Source organism: Hyperolius riggenbachi, chromosome 1 (genome assembly GCF_040937935.1).
Source record: "Hyperolius riggenbachi isolate aHypRig1 chromosome 1, aHypRig1.pri, whole genome shotgun sequence".
Taxonomy (NCBI): Eukaryota; Metazoa; Chordata; class Amphibia; order Anura; family Hyperoliidae; genus Hyperolius; species Hyperolius riggenbachi.
Window position 1 is genome coordinate 523222219 of NC_090646.1, and position 21540 is coordinate 523243758.

At 42.1% G+C, this 21540-nt stretch overlaps 1 protein-coding gene across 2 annotated transcripts in view; it reads right to left on the reverse strand.

Moving 5' to 3' along the window:
• The window catches only part of HECTD4 (HECT domain E3 ubiquitin protein ligase 4), a 218182-nt gene that overhangs the window by 170393 nt on the left and 26249 nt on the right, over window positions 1–21540 (reverse strand). For both annotated transcript variants that reach the window (XM_068245864.1, XM_068245855.1), the window contains exon 2: window positions 4978–5492. In XM_068245864.1, the coding sequence (XP_068101965.1) occupies window positions 4978–5492 (515 nt within the window). The remainder of the gene's footprint in view (window positions 1–4977; window positions 5493–21540) is intronic.

The window sequence follows — 21540 nt, forward strand, 5'->3', positions numbered from 1 at the left end:
CTGCGCGTTTGTGATATGACTCCATTCATTAGAGTAGGATCGCAAACCACATAATGGAAAATTGTGGAGCAACATGCCTTACATCACGGTGGCCACCTGCATTGCCAACATCACATACACATAAATGAGGCCTAAATGCTAGAACAATATAGAATGGTATAGCGCCAGAGCACTTCCTTTTAGACTGAAATCCAGTTTGTTTCCTATAAGTATTTTTATTAAGTATTTTCCATTGTGCAATTCTTGTGCAAAGTGAAGTTTTCTAAGGAGGTGTGGCCTAAAGAGTAAACAGATTCTCCCTCCTTTGATGTCATAGATGACCCATTGGCTGAAACCAATGGGGTTGAGCATAGGTCCAGAGGAGGAGACAAAGATATGTGACATCATGACACTACTGATACCAGCCACATCAGCAAGCTCCTGTTTTTCGCTATTGCTAGTACCAAGCATATACAGTACATGAGTGCTTTGTTTGCAGGATTCATTTTCAGCATGCTGCAATTCTTTTCAGTATGTAACTTTGTATTTTATTGCTGTCTGAATAAAGAGGATAATCTCAGCACAAAGCAGTTTTGCTTATATTTTTATATTTGCCTGACCACTCTGGATTATGCAGAGAGGTATTCCTAGAACAGGAGAATAGCCTTATCTAACCTTTGATGGATGGTGCTTTGTTCAGAGACTTATTGTTTTTACGAGCGAGTCCTCACCATGGAGTATGGGTTCAGTGGCGGCTAAAACTGAACTACGGTATACGGAATCTTTTGGAGTTTTAGCAATGCACCTTTTCTTATTTTCAATATGAGATAAAATGCAAAGAAGGTGTTGCGCTCCTCTTTTCAATAAATGACATAAAAATGCTATAAAAATGCTGAAACATGTTACAAATTTCCAGTACCGGTTCGCAACACCAAAATGTAAACAAATATATATTTATATAAAATAGTGTTAGCGCTCTATACGGTGTCCGTAGGCCAATGCCAAAATCCTAGATAAAAATCCAATGTCGATTCAATTTCAGATGTATGTTTTGTTCCAATTGTCCACTGCTGTCTGTGGTATTGTTCCTCAGAAACAAAAGAGAGAAAAACAAAACGTAATAGTGTAGTAGTTCTTATAAGTTCATGCACCTCCACCTCACTTTAATATCACAGACCACTGTGTAAACACCTGCACATAAAATGCTAAGCGCTCACCAGATCTATATGCTGTTCATTCACAGACAGCATATCGCACATATTCAATTGTAGACTCCTTGTAGATGATCCTCTTTGTTACTTGTTAATAGTACCTCAGAAAAAAATATAATAAAAATATATAGTGTAGGATCTTAGAAACCTGGGAGTCCTATATCAGTGTCCCCGTGAACACAGCACTCAGCGTCTCCTATGGTGCTTATACACTCGTGTATTCAAGGCCCAAACACCACCAGGTGCTCATCTATACCAACACTCCACCACTAAAAACAGTGCAAACCTGCACCAGTGATAATGATTGAGCTCACCGACTATAGATGCTGCTCTATGACAAACAGCTTGAAACGCTTAGAGAATGCCTTCCGTATATTGCTCAGCTGATCCTTGAGTCAGATCATTAACCTCCTGAAAGACTGAACAGACGCTCTCATAGCGCAACACAATCGTTTAATAAATGAATAAAAGGTAGTATCAAACTCACATATTCGAAGTGATAAAATCGCATGTAATAAAAGAATCCAGCGTCCTGGATCAAACAGTGATGCCTCCGTGTGCCGTCCTTAGCTCCGCCCAACGCGTTTCGTCATTAAGACTCATCAGGGGCTTGTGATTGGACGGCACATTGGAGGCTTTATATCCTTGAACAACTCCTTCCTATTGCGTCATCATTGTGGACAGGCCGGCTCACCCCGCTCATTCCCACTAGCCTAACCGTACTACATTACCCATAATCTCCATGGTAACTTCCGCCGCTTCCTGACGACTTCCTGGGCAATGGAACGCACGAAAGAGGATGTAGAATAAGGTGACATAGCGGTGGTACGCAACCCCCTGACCTGTGACCGTGTGAGCCTGTATGGTCTTCCTCAATCATGCGCACACCAATAATCCACATTCCTATTACAAATTCCTATTATAAACCATTAGTTGACACCAGTAATCCCTCACTCTGTATATCGCTAAAGGGAGGTAAGCTTGCCCCGCCTCAAAAATCCACAGGAAGAACTACATTACCCATAAGCCCATGCCCTCCCAAGCCCACCTTTTAACGAGGATTATAGCTGATAAATAACCCACCCTACATGAACCGTGCAAGTCCTTCAACCTCCCATAGCGTTTTACATTCACACTAAAAAATCATGTAAACAAACACAATGCAATAATTACGATTGATCAACTATGTTAAAAATTCCATTCTCTTAAAGTGACAAAGCCCCAATATATATATATATATATATACTTTAAATTGAAGCCCATAATCTCTCATTGTTCAACTATACATAAATTTGATGTAGTAAATTCTATAGATACCCATACCCTTATATGTCTACCTGGGAGGCACCATATAACAAAACCCCAACCCAAATAACCTAGTTCTAAATCTATTTTGCCTATAAATGCACCAAAATTATATTTATTATTATACATTTATAGGCAAAATAGATTTAGAACTAGGTTATTTGGGTTGGGGGTTTGTTATATGGTGCCTCCCAGGTAGACATATAAGGGTATGGGTATCTATAGAATTTACTACATCAAATTTATGTATAGTTGAACAATGAGAGATTATGGGCTTCAATTTAAAGTATATATATATATATATATATATATATATATATATATATATATATATATATATATATATATATATATATATATATATATATATATATATATATATATATATATATATATATATAGGGGCTTTGTCACTTTAAGAGAATGGAATTTTTAACATAGTTGATCAATCGTAATTATTGCATTGTGTTTGTTTACATGATTTTTTAGTGTGAATGTATAACGCTATGGGAGGTTGAAGGACTTGCACGGTTCATGTAGGGTGGGTTATTTATCAGCTATAATCCTCGTTAAATGGTGGGCTTGGGAGGGCATGGGCTTATGGGTAATGTAGTTCTTCCTGTGGATTTTTGAGGCGGGGTAAGCTTACCTCCCTTTAGCGATATACAGAGTGAGGGATTACTGGTGTCAACTAATGGTTTATAATAGGAATTTGTAATAGGAATGTGGATTATTGGTGTGCGCATGATTGAGGAAGACCATACAGGCTCACACGGTCACAGGTCAGGGGGTTGCGTACCACCGCTATGTCACCTTATTCTACATCCTCTTTCGTGCGTTCCATTGCCCAGGAAGTCGTCAGGAAGCGGCGGAAGTTACCATGGAGATTATGGGTAATGTAGTACGGTTAGGCTAGTGGGAATGAGCGGGGTGAGCCGGCCTGTCCACAATGATGACGCAATAGGAAGGAGTTGTTCAAGGATATAAAGCCTCCAATGTGCCGTCCAATCACAAGCCCCTGATGAGTCTTAATGACGAAACGCGTTGGGCGGAGCTAAGGACGGCACACGGAGGCATCACTGTTTGATCCAGGACGCTGGATTCTTTTATTACATGCGATTTTATCACTTCGAATATGTGAGTTTGATACTACCCTACCTTTTATTCATTTATTAAACGATTGTGTTGCGCTATGAGAGCGTCTGTTCAGTCTTTCAGGAGGTTAATGATCTGACTCAAGGATCAGCTGAGCAATATACGGAAGGCATTCTCTAAGCGTTTCAAGCTGTTTGTCATAGAGCAGCATCTATAGTCGGTGAGCTCAATCATTATCACTGGTGCAGGTTTGCACTGTTTTTAGTGGTGGAGTGTTGGTATAGATGAGCACCTGGTGGTGTTTGGGCCTTGAATACACGAGTGTATAAGCACCATAGGAGACGCTGAGTGCTGTGTTCACGGGGACACTGATATAGGACTCCCAGGTTTCTAAGATCCTACACTATATATTTTTATTATATTTTTTTCTGAGGTACTATTAACAAGTAACAAAGAGGATCATCTACAAGGAGTCTACAATTGAATATGTGCGATATGCTGTCTGTGAATGAACAGCATATAGATCTGGTGAGCGCTTAGCATTTTATGTGCAGGTGTTTACACAGTGGTCTGTGATATTAAAGTGAGGTGGAGGTGCATGAACTTATAAGAACTACTACACTATTACGTTTTGTTTTTCTCTCTTTTGTTTCTGAGGAACAATACCACAGACAGCAGTGGACAATTGGAACAAAACATACATCTGAAATTGAATCGACATTGGATTTTATTTTCAATATGGCTGGCCTACTAAAAAATGATAAACTGCAATATTTCTCCCAAATAATAAAAAAAAATAAGAAAACTAGAGCAAAAGAAGACTGGCAGTGGGATAAGGAGGTTATGAGATTTTTTTAGGGGTATAAAACACTTATGTAACTAAAAGCATACCTCTACTAGAAGTATAATAAAACTAAGTAACACAGCAGAAACAAGCACTTATCTGCTACCAAGGGAAACATCCACAATACCCTCTGCACCAACAAGTGAAAGAAGGCTGGCACTACCAATAAAAATGATCTTGTACTTAACTTACATAAAAGCATCAGCAAAATTGGCTTATCTGTGACAGCCTGCTGTTTCGAGCTCTGTGCCCTTCCTCAAGCCAAATAGTTACCCTCTGCTCTAACGCACTGCCTCTTCTACCCTGCCATTAATTCCAGAAAGACCTACTGGGAATGAGTAGCATCACACAAACAGTTGGAAGGTGCACCATTGCATGTGCAGTTACAATGCCTGAGACGGGCACAGTGCAGGCACCCCGAGGCATCCAGCAGCAATGTGGATAAGCGCTTGTCTGCATTAACGCATTATGGTTGATTTATTCTCTAGATGTACAGCTTAATGCACCAAGAAAGCAAAGCACTTCACTGCTCAGAGTACATACCTGGCACATGCCAATGCAACCAGGGCAGCAGCAGAGTTTTCTTTTTGCTTGAAAGAGGACTGTTGATCCAAAGCAGAAGAGTCCTCTAGCCAGGAGCAAAGCAGAGCCTCAATTCCATTCAAGCAGTCAGCTGGTTCTTTAGTCAAGCTCAAAGGCTGGCAGTCCCGAAGGCAGTTCAATAGCACCTCAGCTGTTATGTTACAAAGAGAGGGGTCTGTTTTGCTCTGAGACTGAATAAGGGGAAATACCAACAGAAGTCCCATTCGAGATGTAAATGGTGCCTGTTCTGGTTGTTGTAGAAGGCCTTGTCGCTTGAGCAATGCCAGAGTTTCCTCATCAGAGCCATCCCTCTCATGTTGTTCTTCCAGGGCCAGCTGGCGCTGTGCATTCCACAAACCTCGCAAGGCATTTAAGCGATATTCAAGTAAGCGTGCATAAGCGTTGCTCTGATTCCCACACACCGCTCTCAAGCGTTCCGCTAACTCTGTAGGATTCTTTGTTTCAAATGTTAAAATCTGTGAATAAAAAATAAAATACTTAGGTTTGAAAACATTTCTGCAAAAAAAAGTGAATAAAAGTAATCAAGCATTCATTAGTCAAGAGGAAACCATTATACATCCAAAAACAAGCCCAACAATGAGATCAACAAAAAAGAACAATTCATTGTTGTTTAAAATACCGGTAAATATAGAAAGATTAGATGTTGCTCAGTACAAAGGTTTGCAGTTGTAGTACGCTAGGGATATCCCACTCCAGTCCTCGAGGCCCATATGCCTGCAGTTTTTGGGCTGGACAGAAAAATGGAGAAATATGTCCTACTTGATGAACCGCACCTTACCTGATTCAGTCCTATCAATTAATTTGAGCTGTGCCCAAAATGTGTGAGTACCTCGACCCTTGAGGACTAGAATTAGACATCCCAGTAAGTATGCAAAATCCTCTACTGTGCTCTGTAGGCGACCAATGAGCTGTCATAATGAAGTTTCCTGGTTGATCACCACTGTATCCCCCATAATAGCAGTTCTACAGCCTTTGTCACCCCCTTTATTCTACATGTAAATTATTAAAAGGACTACGAGCACCTCTCATGGGCATGCCTTTAAGACAGACGACTTCCAACAAAGTCGTGCTATGACCCCTCTGGAGGAGCCTCTTGCAATGGCCATTCACTTCCTCTTCCTGCTTCATTCAGTGATGCATTTCTCTAACAGAAAAGACAGGGGTGACCCAGAAGTTATAACATAGCCAAGATGGCAGCCGCGATTTTAAAAATTTAAATCGAACGAAAAATGTTTGGTGTAGAACGGTGATTCAGGCATCAAATGAAAGAGGAGAGCACAAGCTACAGAATGATATGCATCTTTAAGTACTATGCAGTACTGGTTGGAGTCAAAGTCATGTCCACGAGAGGTGCTCGGAGTCTCTTTAAAGCGGTATTGTCACCATAAAAATCAAATTTCAACAGCAACTGGTCTGAGTGTATTAAGAGATAAAGATGCTAATTCTGCATTCAAAACTTGCTCTGCTGTTATGGTTTGTAGTTATCGCATACTTTAGGAGCACTGGACCTAGTGCCAAACAGTGCCAAAGAGTTGAATGCTGGAAGTTCTTTTTATCTATCATATATTCCTCCTCATTCATTTATTTCCCTATCTAGCTGCTTATCAGAAACACCCTCTGATTACTTGTGTTTACAAGCAAGGCTGAGGTGACTCAGTGATTGGATGTGTAAATAAAAAAAATAGACAGTGCAGTTGTTAGTATACACCTCAGTGGGAGTGCCTGAAGACTCTGGGAGGAGGGCAGCTAATGAATACACAATGAGCAAGAGAAGGGAGGGGGGAAAACTAGAGTCAGGGAGGATATGATGTCAGCATTAGTTTGGCAAGATGGCCACTGCCTAAAATAGGATTTTCTGCTTTTCCTTTATAAAATTCACAGGAATCATTACGTGGATAGCACAATACATGTGTTATGTAAGTAGAAGTAGTAATTATCTACTTATATATGTGTTTTTTATTTCTAGGTTAGCATGGGTGTCACTTGTTCTTTAACCACTTCAGCCTACATCTTCGAAAATCGTATGCATCCGAGCAATGTTCACCTCCCATTCATTCGCTAATAACTTTATCGCTACTTATCAAAATTAATTGATCTATATCTCGTTTTTTCCGCCACTAATTAGGCTTTCTTTGGGTAGTACATTTTGCTAAGAGCCACTTTACTGTAAATGCATTTTAACAGGAAGATTAAGATAGAAATGGAAAAAAAAATCATTTCTCAGTTTTTGGCCATTATAGTTTAAAATTAATACATGCTACAGTAATTAAAATCCATGCATTTTATGTGCCCATTTGTCCCGCTTATTACACCGTTTAAATTACGTCCCTATCACAATCTATGGCGCCGATATTTTATTTAGAAATAAAGGTGCATTTTTTCAATTTGCGTCCATCACTATTTACAAGCTTATAATTTTAAAAAATTTAATAAGACACTCTCTTGACATGTATATTTAAAAAGTTCAGACCCTTAGGTAACTATTTATGTAGTTTTTTTTTGTTTTTTTTTTAAATGTAATTTTTTTTTTTAATACAAAAATGTATTTGGGTAATTTTAGTTTGTAAGGGAAACTGCTAATTTTAGATGTAATATAATGTATTTTTTTATTTAATAAAAGTATGTGGGTGCAGTTTACTGTTTGGCCACAAGATGGCCACATTCAAAAAATTCCTGGATGCGAACGATTTCGCATCTAGGAACTAAAATGAAGAGAAGAAGTTTCCTGGGGGCAGAAATACCACGCTCTCTGATGAGAAAGCGTCGGTATTTCTGCCGGGGACTTAGATCGGTGAATGGGAATTATATTCCCATTCACTGATCGGGGGGGCAGTGGGAGGTAGCGGGGGCGCGCCCGATCGCGCGCACCACATGGATGCAGCACCACTGCCTATCTGGACGGATATATGCGTCCAGATATGGCGAAGTGGTTAAAGAGGAGCTGTTAGGTATAAGGTCTCATAGAAAAAACACACATATCAGTAGCTAAAGATTGGCTGTACTTACATTACATATGCATTTCACTGTCCACGTTTGGATTTCACAGAATTTTTATATAGTATTTGCAGAGAATGATGCTCCTGACAGCTCATGACAGGTTCCATGTTTGTCTGTCTCCTATGAAGCCAATTGTGTTGTCATGTCCTCCCTGCTTCCTAATGATTCGACTCCGAAAAAAGACAACACTACTGTGCAGTGAATATTAATTAGCCATGTGGCTAGGAACAATAGCGGACTCCTGCAGTGTACTCTGCCAGGAGATTTTTCAGTGCTGTAAGCTGGACTGCGTTACAAGCTGTTGTAACATGAGCCTGTAACTTCTCACTAGCAGCCGAGGGGAAGACCCAAGGTGGGAAGAAGCAGCCCCAGAATGCTTTGCAGTATGGTATGAGGCCTCTCGGCCTCTTAAGAGCTTGGGAATAACAGCCTTGCTGTTCAGCACACATCAAAAGTAAGAGAGATTTTTAACTTCAGTATTGCCTTTTTGGCTTCCTTCTAAACTGTTTAACACAGGAGAATAGAGGTTTAAATTAGCTTTTGCAGCACTTTTTTTTTTAGATAAGCTTTTTTTTTTTATTTGGATGTTATTTGTTTATGATTTATTTACATGAATTCTAACAGGGGGAAGGGGCCAAGTATAGGGGACACAAGGGGTAATTAGTTAGGTCGTTAAGACTTCCTAACGGTGGAGGGGACAACTTTATTTTTAGTGTGACAGTCACTTTAATCAACTTTTTTTAAAGTGTTAATGAACGAATGCTGATATTTGCTACAGCAGCTGCAGCCTTCTATCTAATAGACACAATCCAGCAGAGTATGTTGGATCACTTATTATTATTAAACTTTAATTATAAAGCACTAACACATTACACAGTGCTGTAAAATACATAGGACAATACAATGTTAACACAAGGACATTACAGCGTTAAACAATGGTACACATATGCACAGTCAAGCATGAACAGAAGAACGCAACCGGCTAAATTAATGAAGATAACTACGAGAGAACGGAGTGCCCGGAAAGGATGGTGAGAGAGGCCATGGACCGCAGGAGCTGGAGGAAGCCCCAAGCAAGTATAAATACAGCACTATTAGAGGTCTGAGGTTTCCCTTTAAGTACAGGTTTTGAAAACATTGTACTAACAAATGAACATTTTTATATTCAACAGTAAGTAACTCTTGCTTTTCAGGGATCGCTGAAATCTTCAACAGATGATGAATGCTGCTGCAATTCTCAAGTTGGCCACTAACGGTCCAATTTCTAGCGAAAAATCGTTCGAGCGATCAGAAATTCTGATCGGATTGGTTGTAAATCTCCATTGGTGGACACAATCGATTATGAACGAGTGAAAAAAATGTCGCCCGAATGAATTTTCGTCGAACGGAAATTTGGATTTTCTTGGTGGTCGGGATAGATAGGAAGCAAAGATTGGTTAGTTGATGGTGTAGTTAACAATTTTTCGTCCGATCAGAATTTGACCGCTCGAACGATTTTTCGCTAGAAATTGGACAGTTAGTGGCCACCTTTATGCACCCACCACACAACTCATCTTCTGCTCCCCTCTGCCACAGTTAAAGAGACACTGAAGCGAAAATAAATCTCGCTTCAGTGCTTATATTCAGCAGGGGCATGTGTGCCCCTGCTAAAACTCCGCTATCCCGCGGCTGAACGGGGGTCCCTTCACCCCCCCCCCCCCCCCCTGCAAAATCTACGACCAACTAGGTCGTAGATTTTGCTGCTCTTCAGGCAGGGCTAACGGCTGCAGCCCTGCCTCTCAGCACCGTCTATCAGCGGCGCATCGCCGCCTCTCCCCCGCCCCTCTCAGCAAAGGAAGACAGAGGGGCAGGGGAGAGGCGGAGTTACGCGCTGACAGACTCGCGTGAGGCAGGGCTGCGGCCATTAGCCCTGCCTGAATGCGGAAGCGCTGCCCGGGACTCCACGAGGGGATTGGGGAGGTAAGGAACCCCCGTTTAGTCGCGGGATAGCGGCGTTTTAGCATGGGCACACGTGCCCCTGCTGAATATAAGTACTGCAGCGAGATTTATTCTCGCTTCAGTGTCTCTTTAAGATGCTTCACAAGCATCACTGAGTTTGCTACCCTACAAGTATTCATTGGGACCTAGCCATCAACAGAAATCTGAGAGTCACAAAATCTTACTCCATACAGCACAGATGTCAAACTCAAGGCCCATGGGCCGAATTTGGCCTTCCTTGTCATTTTATGTGGCCGGCAAGAGCTACAAATGTGTATATTTCTAAATTTTCTAAGCAGTAAAAAACACCAACTTGCACTTTATACATGCTCACAGGACAACATAATAGGACTCCTTGGTACTTGTAGTTGGACAGTGAGTCGTAGCCAACGTACGTAAACATATTTTTTTATTTCTGTGCATGCATGTGTACACCCTTTCCATCGTCTGTTGTGATTGGTTACATATGGGTAGGGGACGAGGATGCAGTTGGCATTCATGCACAGCATCATCTGCTCTTCCTGTCCATACTTCCAAATGCTGCAAGAAAGTGTTCTTTTTACACAAAACAGCTGTTCGGGAGCTGCCACCTCCATCACCTGCCTCCTGGGCATCCTATAGTACAAATGTAACTTCCATGGATTTAAGTATACAGCACAGGATGGTTCTCGCCATTTCCCCTTGCTTTAACTGCAGATGCCAACACGCTGCATTCACAATCAGAGGAGCACTCCAGTGACAGTGTTTCTGCAGAAGCGTGTGGGTACCACGTCTCCCCACAAAGTCATTGGACAGTGCTCAACCTGGTTAGCAAGACCTGAACAGCAACAAAACAAAATAAGATGGTCCACACTTGTCCAACGAGATTATTTTATTGCTGGGGGGGGGGGGGGGGGGGGGGGGGGGGGTGTTAGGGTTAAATACTTTTGGCGTCATCCCTCAAGGCAGATGATCCCTCTGCCCCCCTCAGATGCGGCTTTGGCGATTTTTTTCAAAATCGTCACCAAGGCTCTGGCCAGCCCCATCTGCGTTGCTGCGGCCCAACCCCAGCTCAGCAGCCGCCTAATTGGTGACTGCCAAGCTGGGGGAGGGCTGGATGCGGCAATGCAGTCGACAAGTTCCAAATAGTTTTCTTCAGAAGCATGGCCACGGCTGCACTCTCAAGAAGTGGGGCAGAGTATCACCTGAGACTTGACACCGGATTAGGTAAGCATATAAAGAGACACTGAAGTGGAAAAAAATATATGATATAATGAATTGGTTGTGTACTATGAATAATTACTAGAAGATTAGCTGCAAAGAAAATATTCTCATATTTATTTTCAGGTATATAGCGTTTTTCTAACATTGCATCATTCTATAATATGTGCAGATTACACAACACTCAGCATTCAAAATGATTCTTTCAGAGCAGTCTGAACTAATGACCTCTCCTCTGGCAGAGAAAAAGACATTTGTTTACTTACAGTTGAGATAATAAAAGTCAGATAACAGCCCTCTCCACGACTTTGAAAGTCGTAGAGCTTAATGGCTTTTTTGCATAGAGATAACAACTGGAGTTTCTTAACTCTTCCTGTACTGGAAACAATTAGACTGATGTATCTGATCTTAATGTTTTATTTCTTAGATGTACTACACATACAAATCATATCATCATAATTTTTTTTTCGCTTCAGTGTCTGAGAAACCCCCATCCATCCCCATTAACATTTCATGAAAGGGTCTGTCATTTTTACCTTAAGTACGCTTTAATGTAAATGAATATGAAGTATACATTTTAGAGCATAAACCTGTAGTAGATTGAGAACTTCCTTTTCTAATTAACTGTTGAAATGTGTACAAAATGTACAGTTTAGCTGTTCACATCAGATTATTGTCAGATATGCAGGTCTAACTTTTTACATTTATGTGTACTTAGGCAGCTCCTAATGAGCAAAGAAAGAAGCCAGAAACCTGGGCAACAATATTGATTTCTTTTTTTGACAGCAGGTAAAGCTGTTTCTAATGCAGCCTTATACTTTCGTGACACATATGGACACTTCAGGCTCTGTGTGTGGACAAGAAATAAAGAGCTGTCAGTAAAAATAGCCTTGAGAGGAATTCGAACAACCTCAGAACAAGCTTTTCCATAGTTTAAATGCTTCTAGCACACATATCACCTCCGTAGAGAAGCCAATCTATTCAGTACAAAATGGCTCCATGAACAATTCTGTCCGGTCAGCCAGAAATTGCTCTCCCGCTCTCTGAGTAAACCACATTTAGAAATCCAGCACTGAAGAGGCTTGCCATTAATTATCTGTCATAAAAAGTATAATTGCAGCATGAAGCCAAGCTCAGTACATACTGTTTTGCTCAAGCTAGAAGGTGACTTGAAATAATTATGACAGCTGAAACTGCAATCCTTTCAAATCAATTTCTAGCTCCTGGGTGCAGAGAATGTAGATTTGTATTCCGGGATTTAACCAGTTCCACAAATCCCAGGAGCACAATACTGCAGAGCATGTGGATACCACAGAACATTACAGGATACTCTGTAAAACACACCAGAAAATACGCAGAGGCGTCATCCATTGTTGGGTCCGTGTTTACCGATTTCAGGCTTAAATGTACAAAGCTGTTTGAACTTTTATCCTTGGTCGTCAATGAATGGTTGCCATATCTTTGTTGCTTTGGTTTCCTGACATTTCAGAATCCAGGAGAATTTATACTTTAGAAGAGGCAGTTGCTGAGTATTTTAAAGACAGCCATGAAGGCAATTGTGAATAAAGGCCAGTTTACACAGGGCAACTAAAGGGTGAGGTTTAAGGAGGCTGCCATATTTTTTTCCTTTTAAGCAATACTAGTTGCCTGTCAGCTTTGCTGATCCTCTGCCTCTAATATTTTTAGCCATAGACCCTGACCAAACATGACAATCAGGCGTTTCCGACATTACTGTCAGATCTAACAAGATTAGCCACATACTTGTTTTCTGGTGTTATTCAAACACTACAGCAGCCAAACAGACCAACATGGCTGCCAGGTACTGGTATTGCTTAAAAGGAAATAAATACGGCAGCCTCCATATTCTTCTCACTACGTGCTGACCGAGGAGGCCGATAAAGACCACACCAGGGGAGAGTCTAGCACGCGTGTGCGTGGGGGGGGGGTGGGGTGTGTGGGTGTGTATACAGGAGCCGTTCCCCCACACTGGTTGATTATAGGATCATCGATTGACCTATTGTTTCTTAGAATTGATTCAAAATAAATGAATCGATCAAACAAATTATTTTTTGCCCATACACTACAGTCGATTTTTGTTCCATTTTTCCACCTTTAATCGATCGGAGGCTATTTTCGATCACAAAATAATTACCCTTATGAATCAGATCAAGTAAAGGTCGATCAAATACATAATGAAAAGCTCTCGATTTTTGTTCCATTGACTGAAATAACCCGACATACTCGATTAATTCATTTTAAGAATTCTATTGAATATCGGCTGATTATAATCAATTCTACATGAAAATGACAACTCAATTTTTGATCCATTTGATTCATTTATCGGTTATAATAATTAAAGTACAAAAAAAAAAAAAAAAAAAAAAAAAAAATCACCTTAAGTGACCTATGATCCCCGAGCACCCTCAATTGCATCATTCAACTCAAACTGCCCAGCAGAAGCTGCTCCATTATGCACCATGCGTCATTCCTCCCCCCTAGCAACAGGATGCACCTCCAGCCTGCATGCTAGTGACATCTGTGTAGCATTGGGCACACAGCTGTCGCTCAAAGGATCAAGTTCTCATCCCTGTGGGTAACAATTTCATGTGTGTACATAGCTTTAGGATTGATATACAGATTCCTGCAGCCTGAGCCAATAAATGTAGTAAAGAGGTATTCAGATTTACACCAAGGATCAATTCTCAATCACACAGGAAGGGACACGAAACTGCAAGCTCTCCTTCCACATAAAGTTGCAATTTCTTCTCTGTTGGATAGTTCAAGAGTACCTTTCACTGCAAGGAGGATTCAAAAAGGCCAAATAGTATCTTTTATATGCACAAAATAGGCTACAATGTTGCAGCTCCACAGGCACGCTCCACCCTAAAAGATCTGATTACTGATGCGAGTTATGACTTTTTCTTTCTTTAAAGCACACCTGAAGTGAGAGGGATATGAGGGTTATGGAGGCTGCCATATTTATTTCCTTTTAAACAATGCAGATTGCCTGACTGTCCTGCTGATCCTCTGCCTTTAATACTTTCAGCCAAAGACCCTGAACAAGCATGCAGGTCAGGTGTTTGACTTAAGTCTGACTAACTGATTTTGCTGCATGCTTGTTTTAGGTGTGTGATTCAGACACTACTGATGCATGAAAGATCAGCAGAATGCCAGGCAACTGCTATTGTTTAGAATAAAGTAAATATGTCAGCCTACTTGTCCCTTTCACTTCAGATGTCTAAGAGCTGCACTTCTCAAAGTAAGCAATATCTAGCATTTTTTTCTGGTTTGAAAGACAGCTAATTTCTTGTCCACATGACTCAGTCATGTGACCACCACAAGTCATAACTGATTCTGCTGTTCTGCCAATTCCATAGCTTGACTACTTTAGTAGCGATTACAGCTGTGGCATGGCCATGCCAGCAACTCAGCCTTACTTGTTATACAAGGATGCTATGGATATGCAACTACAGTATTATACAGTCCATTATGTTGAAACTATCCATAGTGATCCAATCAAGTATGTTATTGTATATAAATAAAATAAGAAATGCATGTGATCAATGTAAAACAGTGAATTCTGATGAATAATGTTGGATAGTATCTGATGGCAAAGGCAGGAAAATTTTATTGAAACTCCAAATCAAATAATTATTTCCATTTATAACCCAACGACCCGTCAAGTTTATCCCATGATGACCCATGCAATTAATTTTTGATTTTGAACAGATAATGGAAAAAAATATTTCTAAAATGACTATGCATTTTTCTTCTATAATAAATGAGTAATAAAAAATTGATAAGCAAATTATCCCAGCATAAAATTCTCCATTAACCTAGGAATCAAAGCCTCTAGTTGCTAGGTAGATATTCAGTTACCAACAAGTGATGAGCAGTTGCTGGCTTTCATTGGCTTTATTTATTTCCCTTTTTGAAAGTGGAAAAAGATTTGTTAAAGGGAATTTTTCTTTTGTCACCAATAATGAAATACTTCTGTTTTATTGCTGCAATCGCTAAACTGTAACACAAATAACACCTACAGCTGTGAGCATATGCCCTGGCAGAATTCATGATTTGTTAAATGAGTTATCATGCAAAAGCATACCCCCCGCTGTACTTACCCGGGGCTTCCTCCAGCAGCTTGCAGCTGACACGTCCCATGCCGCAGCTCCGCTCTCAGCCGTTGGCGCAGTATACCGTGGACTTGATTGACAGCGGCACTCACGCAGGTGCACTAGAGGAGGTCGGCCTCTGCACCGGCGGGGACCCCAGGCCAGCGGCTGAGAGTGGAACTATGGCATGGGACATGTCAGCTGCAAGGGGCTGGAGGAAGCCACGGAGAGAGAGCCAGGAGAGAGAGAGGTACATGACGACTCCTTTAACCATTTTTCATACAATATGAATAACAAAAAAAATTTCTTTCACTCACGGTTAGTGGTTGGCTGAACCCATTTATTGCACATACCCCAAATGACCTTAAATCAAACATTTACATACCCCAGTTCTTAATACCATATATTGCTCCCGTTAAAGAGACACTGAAGCGAGAATAAATCTCGCTTCTTGTCTCAGTCAGCAGGGGCATGTGTGCCCCTGCTAAAACGCTGCTATCCCGCGGCTAAACGAGGGTCCCTGACCCCCCAAAACCCCCCTGCAAAATCTACGACCAACTTGGTCATAGATTTTGCTGCTGTTGAGGCCGGGCTAACGGCTGCAGCCCTGCCTCTCAGCGCCGTCTATCAGCGGCGCATCGCCGCCTCTCCCCCACCCCTCTCAGCGAAGGAAGACTGAGAGGGGCGGGGGAGAGGCGGAGATACGCGCTGACAGACGCGCGTGGGGCAGGGCTGTGGCGGTTAGCCCTGCCTCAATGTGGAAGAGATCCCCCGCTGCTCGGAGGGGATTTCGGGGGGTAAGGGACTCCCGTTTAGCCGCGGGATAGCGGCGTTTTAGCAGGGGCACACTTGCCCCTGCTGACTATGAGGTCTGAAGCGAGATTTATTCTCGCTTCAGACTCTTTAAAGTGTACCTGAGACGAACGTAAAAAAAAAAAAAAAAAATGTTTACATACCTGGGGCTTACTCTAGCCCTCTTCGGGCTGTTGGCTCCCTCGTCATCCTCCCAGACCACCTCAAACCTCTGCTAGCCGACCCAGTAATTCCTCTGTCGAGGAGAGTTCGTGCATGCGCAGTGCGGCTGCATGCTCACCCCCATCATGCTCTCTTAGTACTACACAGGCACAGCATGACGGGGCGCGCATGCACAGTATGCCCCGACTGAAGGACTTAACGTGCCAGCTAGCGGAGGACCGAGGCAGCCCATAAGGACAAGACAAGGAACATTTATATATCACTCTTTTCTCCTGGCAGACTCAAAGAACAAGAGCTGCAGCCATTAGGACATGCTCTGTAGGCATTAGCAGTATAAGGGAGCTTTGCCCCAAGAGCCTTACTAAATAGGTGCTGGTTTACTGAACAGGAAGAGCCAAGATTCGAACTCTGGTCTCCGGTGTCAGAGGCAGAGCCCTAAACCCTTACACTAGCAAGCTACTCCTGGGAGCGAATAGCCTGAAGGGGGCTGGAGAAAGTCCCGGGTATGTATACATTTTTCAGGTTTCATTTAACATCAATGGCAGCTAGAAGTCTTTTGTGGTAGTTGTGGATGAGGCGGTTTATCTTCTCAGATGGTAAAGTTGCCCATTGTTCCTGGCAAATAGCCTCTAGTTCCTGTACATTTTTGGGCTGTCTTGTATGAACTGCACGTTTGAGGTCTCGCCAGAGTGGCCCAATGATATTGAGGTCAAAAGACTGGGATGGCTACTCCAGAACCTTCACTGTATTTTTCTGTAGCCAATGACAGATCAACTTGGCCCTGTGTAGTGGATCATTCTCATGTTGAAATGTTCAAGTATGTCCCATGCTTAGCTTCCCAGTTGATGAGTGCAAAGTTTTTGATAACTTACTGCATTCATATTGCCATCAATTCTGAACAAATTTCCAGTGCCTTTGAAACTCACACAGCCACAAAACATCAGTGATCCACCATGTTTTCAAAGTAGGAATGGTGTAACTTTCATCATAGGCCTTGTTGACTCCTCTACAGATGTAGCATCTACGGTTATGGCCAAATGTTTAATTTTAGGGTCATCACACTAGATGACTTTGTACCAGAAGGTCTCTGTGATGTTTGGCATATTGTAAGTGGGATACTTTGGGGCATTTGGATAGTAATGGCTTTCTTCTGGTTACTCAATCGTGCAGAAATGAGAAGATCAAAAAGCAACCAAAAAGTTTAGTCTGTTGAATTAGCAAAGCTGTATTCAGCATGCGCGTGAAATGAGACTGCCTAATATAGGTTCCCGAGGACATTAAAAAGCTGCCTCGGGGAGTGGTTTAAATTCACTCCAAGCACATTCAAGGTTCCCTTGCGCCCGATTTGCCTCTCCTTAGAAAAAAAAAAAAAGTTTAAATTCTAGACACTAAAAAACAAAGTTCTTCCTGGAATGAGAGGTTTTTCTTAGCTTGTGGGTAGTACACTGACCAGAAGCATTGGGGATGGAAGGGTGTGCTTACTGCTATCTGTTCTTAGCACACTGCATCTGACAAGGTCATTGTGAAATCATAATGTCTTCAGCTACACAAAAAGGCAGCTTTCATACTACTATTCTAAAACAACAAAAGGAAAATGCCTTGACTGCTGTGCACCTAAAGCTTAGGATATAAAAATAATGGAGATCATGACTAATGAAAGACAGTATTAACCACCCTGGCGTTCTATTAAGATCGCCAGGGCAGCTGCGGGAGGGTTTTTTTTAAATAAAAAAAAAACTATTTCATGCAGCCAACTGAAAGTTGGCTGCATGAAAGCCCACTAGAGGGCGCTCCGGAGGCGTTCTTCCGATCGCCTCCGGCGCCCAGAATAAACAAGGAAGGCCGCAATGAGCGGCCTTCCTTGTTTTGCTTAGATCGTCGCCATAGCGACGAGCGGAGTGACGTCATGGACGTCAGCCGACGTCCTGACGTCAGACGCCTCCGATCCAGCCCTTAGCGCTGGCCGGAACTTTTTGTTCCGGCTACGCTGGGCTCAGGCGGCTGGGGGGACCCTCTTTCGCCGCTGCTCGCGGCGGATCGCCGCAAAGCGGCGGCGATCGGGCAGCACACGCGGCTGGCAAAGTGCCGGCTGCGTGTGCTGCTCTTTATTTGAAGAAAATCGGCCCAGCAGGGCCTGAGCGGCAGCCTCCGGCGGTGATGGACGAGCTGAGCTCGTCCATACCGCCCGGCTGGTTAAAAAAACAACAGTAGGGAGGCGGCCATGTTTTTTTTTCCTTTTGTGCAATACCAGTTGCCTGGCTGTCCTACTGATCCTCTGTCTCTAATACTTTTAGCCATGGACCCTGAACAGGCATGCAGCATATCAGGTGTTTCCGACATTAATGTCGGATCTGAAAAGATTAGCTGCATGCTTGTTTCTGGTGTTATTCAGACACTATTGCATCCAAAGACATTAGCAGGGTTGCCAGGAAACTGGTATTGCTTAAAGAGGAATAAATATGGCAGCCTCCTTAGACTTCTCCCTATAGTTGTCCTTTAAAAAATCCCTGTAGTGACATCTAGTAGAATGAAGAAAATTATTAAGGATACCCATTTTTACAGCAATTATCCTGGTTTCAGCATGAAAAACACTTCCTATAACTATATATTGCTGTGTATGGGTATGTAGCCCCGCCTTACCAGTGATACCACAGCCTAGGCTGTTTAGCTAGGTGGAATTCTCCTTCCAGATCATTCTGGGAGAGCAGGTATTTTTTTCTAGTGGCTTCGGAGTATACAAAAACATTCTGCAGAGCTGTATCTGACAGCAAGTAAAGATGTCATCACCCGTGATAAATTTCAGAATGTAAATTAGGGAAAGAAAATGGTGAGGAAAGATTTTTCAATGGGCAAATAATTACAAAATAAATTTAGAACCTTGTATAAAATAAGCAATATGATTATGTGATTTTCAGTACAGTTCCTCTTTAAACGGTTTAAACCAGGGATGTGGAGTCTGTACAAAAATCATCTGACTCCAACTCCGATTCCGACTCCTCAGTTTATGAAACCACAGACTCCAAGTACCCAAAACTGCTCCAATTCCGACTCCACAGCCCTGGTTTAAACTATGTTAGATGACATGGAAATATATAAAGGTACCATGTTTTGCCACCAAAGTAGACTATCAAAAACAGCTTTTAATTACTGTATGCTTGTTTATTTCAAATAACCTGTTACAGAAAGTCCTGGTTATCTAGTTCCAATAGTCTTTAGCAGACTATAGGTGTAATAGTCAGGTGTAATAGTCAGACTATTACACCTGATAAAATTATCAAGGTCTACTTCCTCATAGGGATGGACAATATGCAAATAATTCTGAATTGATGCTAATTATGTAAATGTTTTATGCAAATTGATGCAGCTTGGAAATGGACCAATCAAATCCAACCAAGGTGTAGATATGGAAGAGGACTGTTTAGCTAAGCAATCTACACACTGAGATCCTTTATACCCCGATGGTAGTTTAACATCACATTTCCTACACTTCTTATTAGTGTGCATCACAGCCTGAGAGAAACACAAACAAAATAACCTCATAAGATAAAATAACCTAAATTAGCCCTGAGGAACAGAGGAGAGGAGTCACAATACCTGTGGAGCATTCACAGACTGCCCAGATGCATCCACAGCTTGTTTAGCAGCGTCCGGCACAGCTTCAGCCTGCTCCATGCTGTCCTTCCGCCCAGGTGTGTGGGGTAAAAAAAAGACGCACGCACGCACGCACGCACACACACACACACACACACACAGGAATCAAGGGATGAATGGGGGGGGGGGGGGAGAAGAGATCGGGTTAAAAAAAAAATTGTTAAATTTTTTACTTTATTTTATTTTTACTAAAAGCACACCGCCTGTTACGGCTGCAGGCTGTGCCTCTCTCCCTGCACAAAAGATTCACACAGAGACAGGGAGAGGAAGGCAGAAAGGCAACTATGTTGCCTTTCACCGGGTGATCGCTGTGATTGGCTCACAACGTTCACACGACAAGGAGCCAATCAGTGATGCCTCCTGACACTACCCGGAGGCCTTAGCTGTGATAAGACAGCTAAGTGCGGTGAGTTCGGTGCGCACGATCATTGAGGGGCCGGTGATAGAGATCTACGCCCTGCCAGCCAGGAGCCCATCAAAACAAGGCGTAGATCTCTATCCCCTTGGTCCAGAAGTAGTTAAAATTGGGCCAATGAAAATATAAGACAGGATGTTCATATGATTGAGCCAATTCCATGCTCCACATAATTTGCATAAAGTCAACCAAGATTAAAGTGGACCCAAACTAAAAATACAAGATTTCAGAAATAAAATCTATTTTCTAACTTATAGTAATAAATAGCAGCCTTTTTTCAGCTGCATGATGACAAATATACAATATTTTACATTTATTGGAGGAACCCCTCCCTTCCTTTCAAATTGCCGGGATTTTTCCGGCAAACTGGTGAAGTAGATGGTGTCTGGCAATGGAGGAATTGCTAATGGCTGCCCCCAGTATAACCCTAGCTATGAAAAGAGAAGGGTGAAAAGCATGCACTGAAATGATCATAGGTTTGAAGGAGTGTTTATTTATCTTTGTATGTGTCAGAGTGGTGCAACTAAATATTTTTAATTAAAAAAATGTTTGGTTTGGGTCCGCTTTAAAAAGCAAAAAAAAAAAACAAAACAAAACAAAAAAAACCCTCTGACATCTAGCTCTTGTACAGTTCTATTAAAACCCCGGGTGATGGCAGACACTCACCCGTAAATCATTCCGCTTTTGAAACTCCACCCTCTTCAGCAAAACTGCCATGGCCTTTTTTTCTGAAGTGTTCTGATGCCGAGCTGTGGGAAGGCTGAGACTATGCAGGTGCAGGTGGCAACAGAGCTTTGGAACCCTTTGGATAAAAATGGCAGTGGTGGTCTTGGACAGGGGGGGGGAAGCAGAGTTTCAAAAGAAGAATGATTTACAGTACATGCAAGTGGGTATCTGCCCCTGTCACCCATAAACCTTCTAAAAGAGCTGTACAAGAGCTTGACATTAATGTTAAATGTTAATGAATATTACAACCTAGGTTCTCTTCAAATCTGCGTGCATGCAAGAATTATTAGCAGATCACTGACCATCTCTGAGGGTACACAACACAGGTGGAGCAGTTTTCTCAAGAATTGCCAAAATGACTTGCTTCCAGTAAGGTGGTTAATGCCGGGTACACACGTTGTGATTTCCCGCTCGATCCGACATGTTCGATCGGGTTTCGATCGATACAGC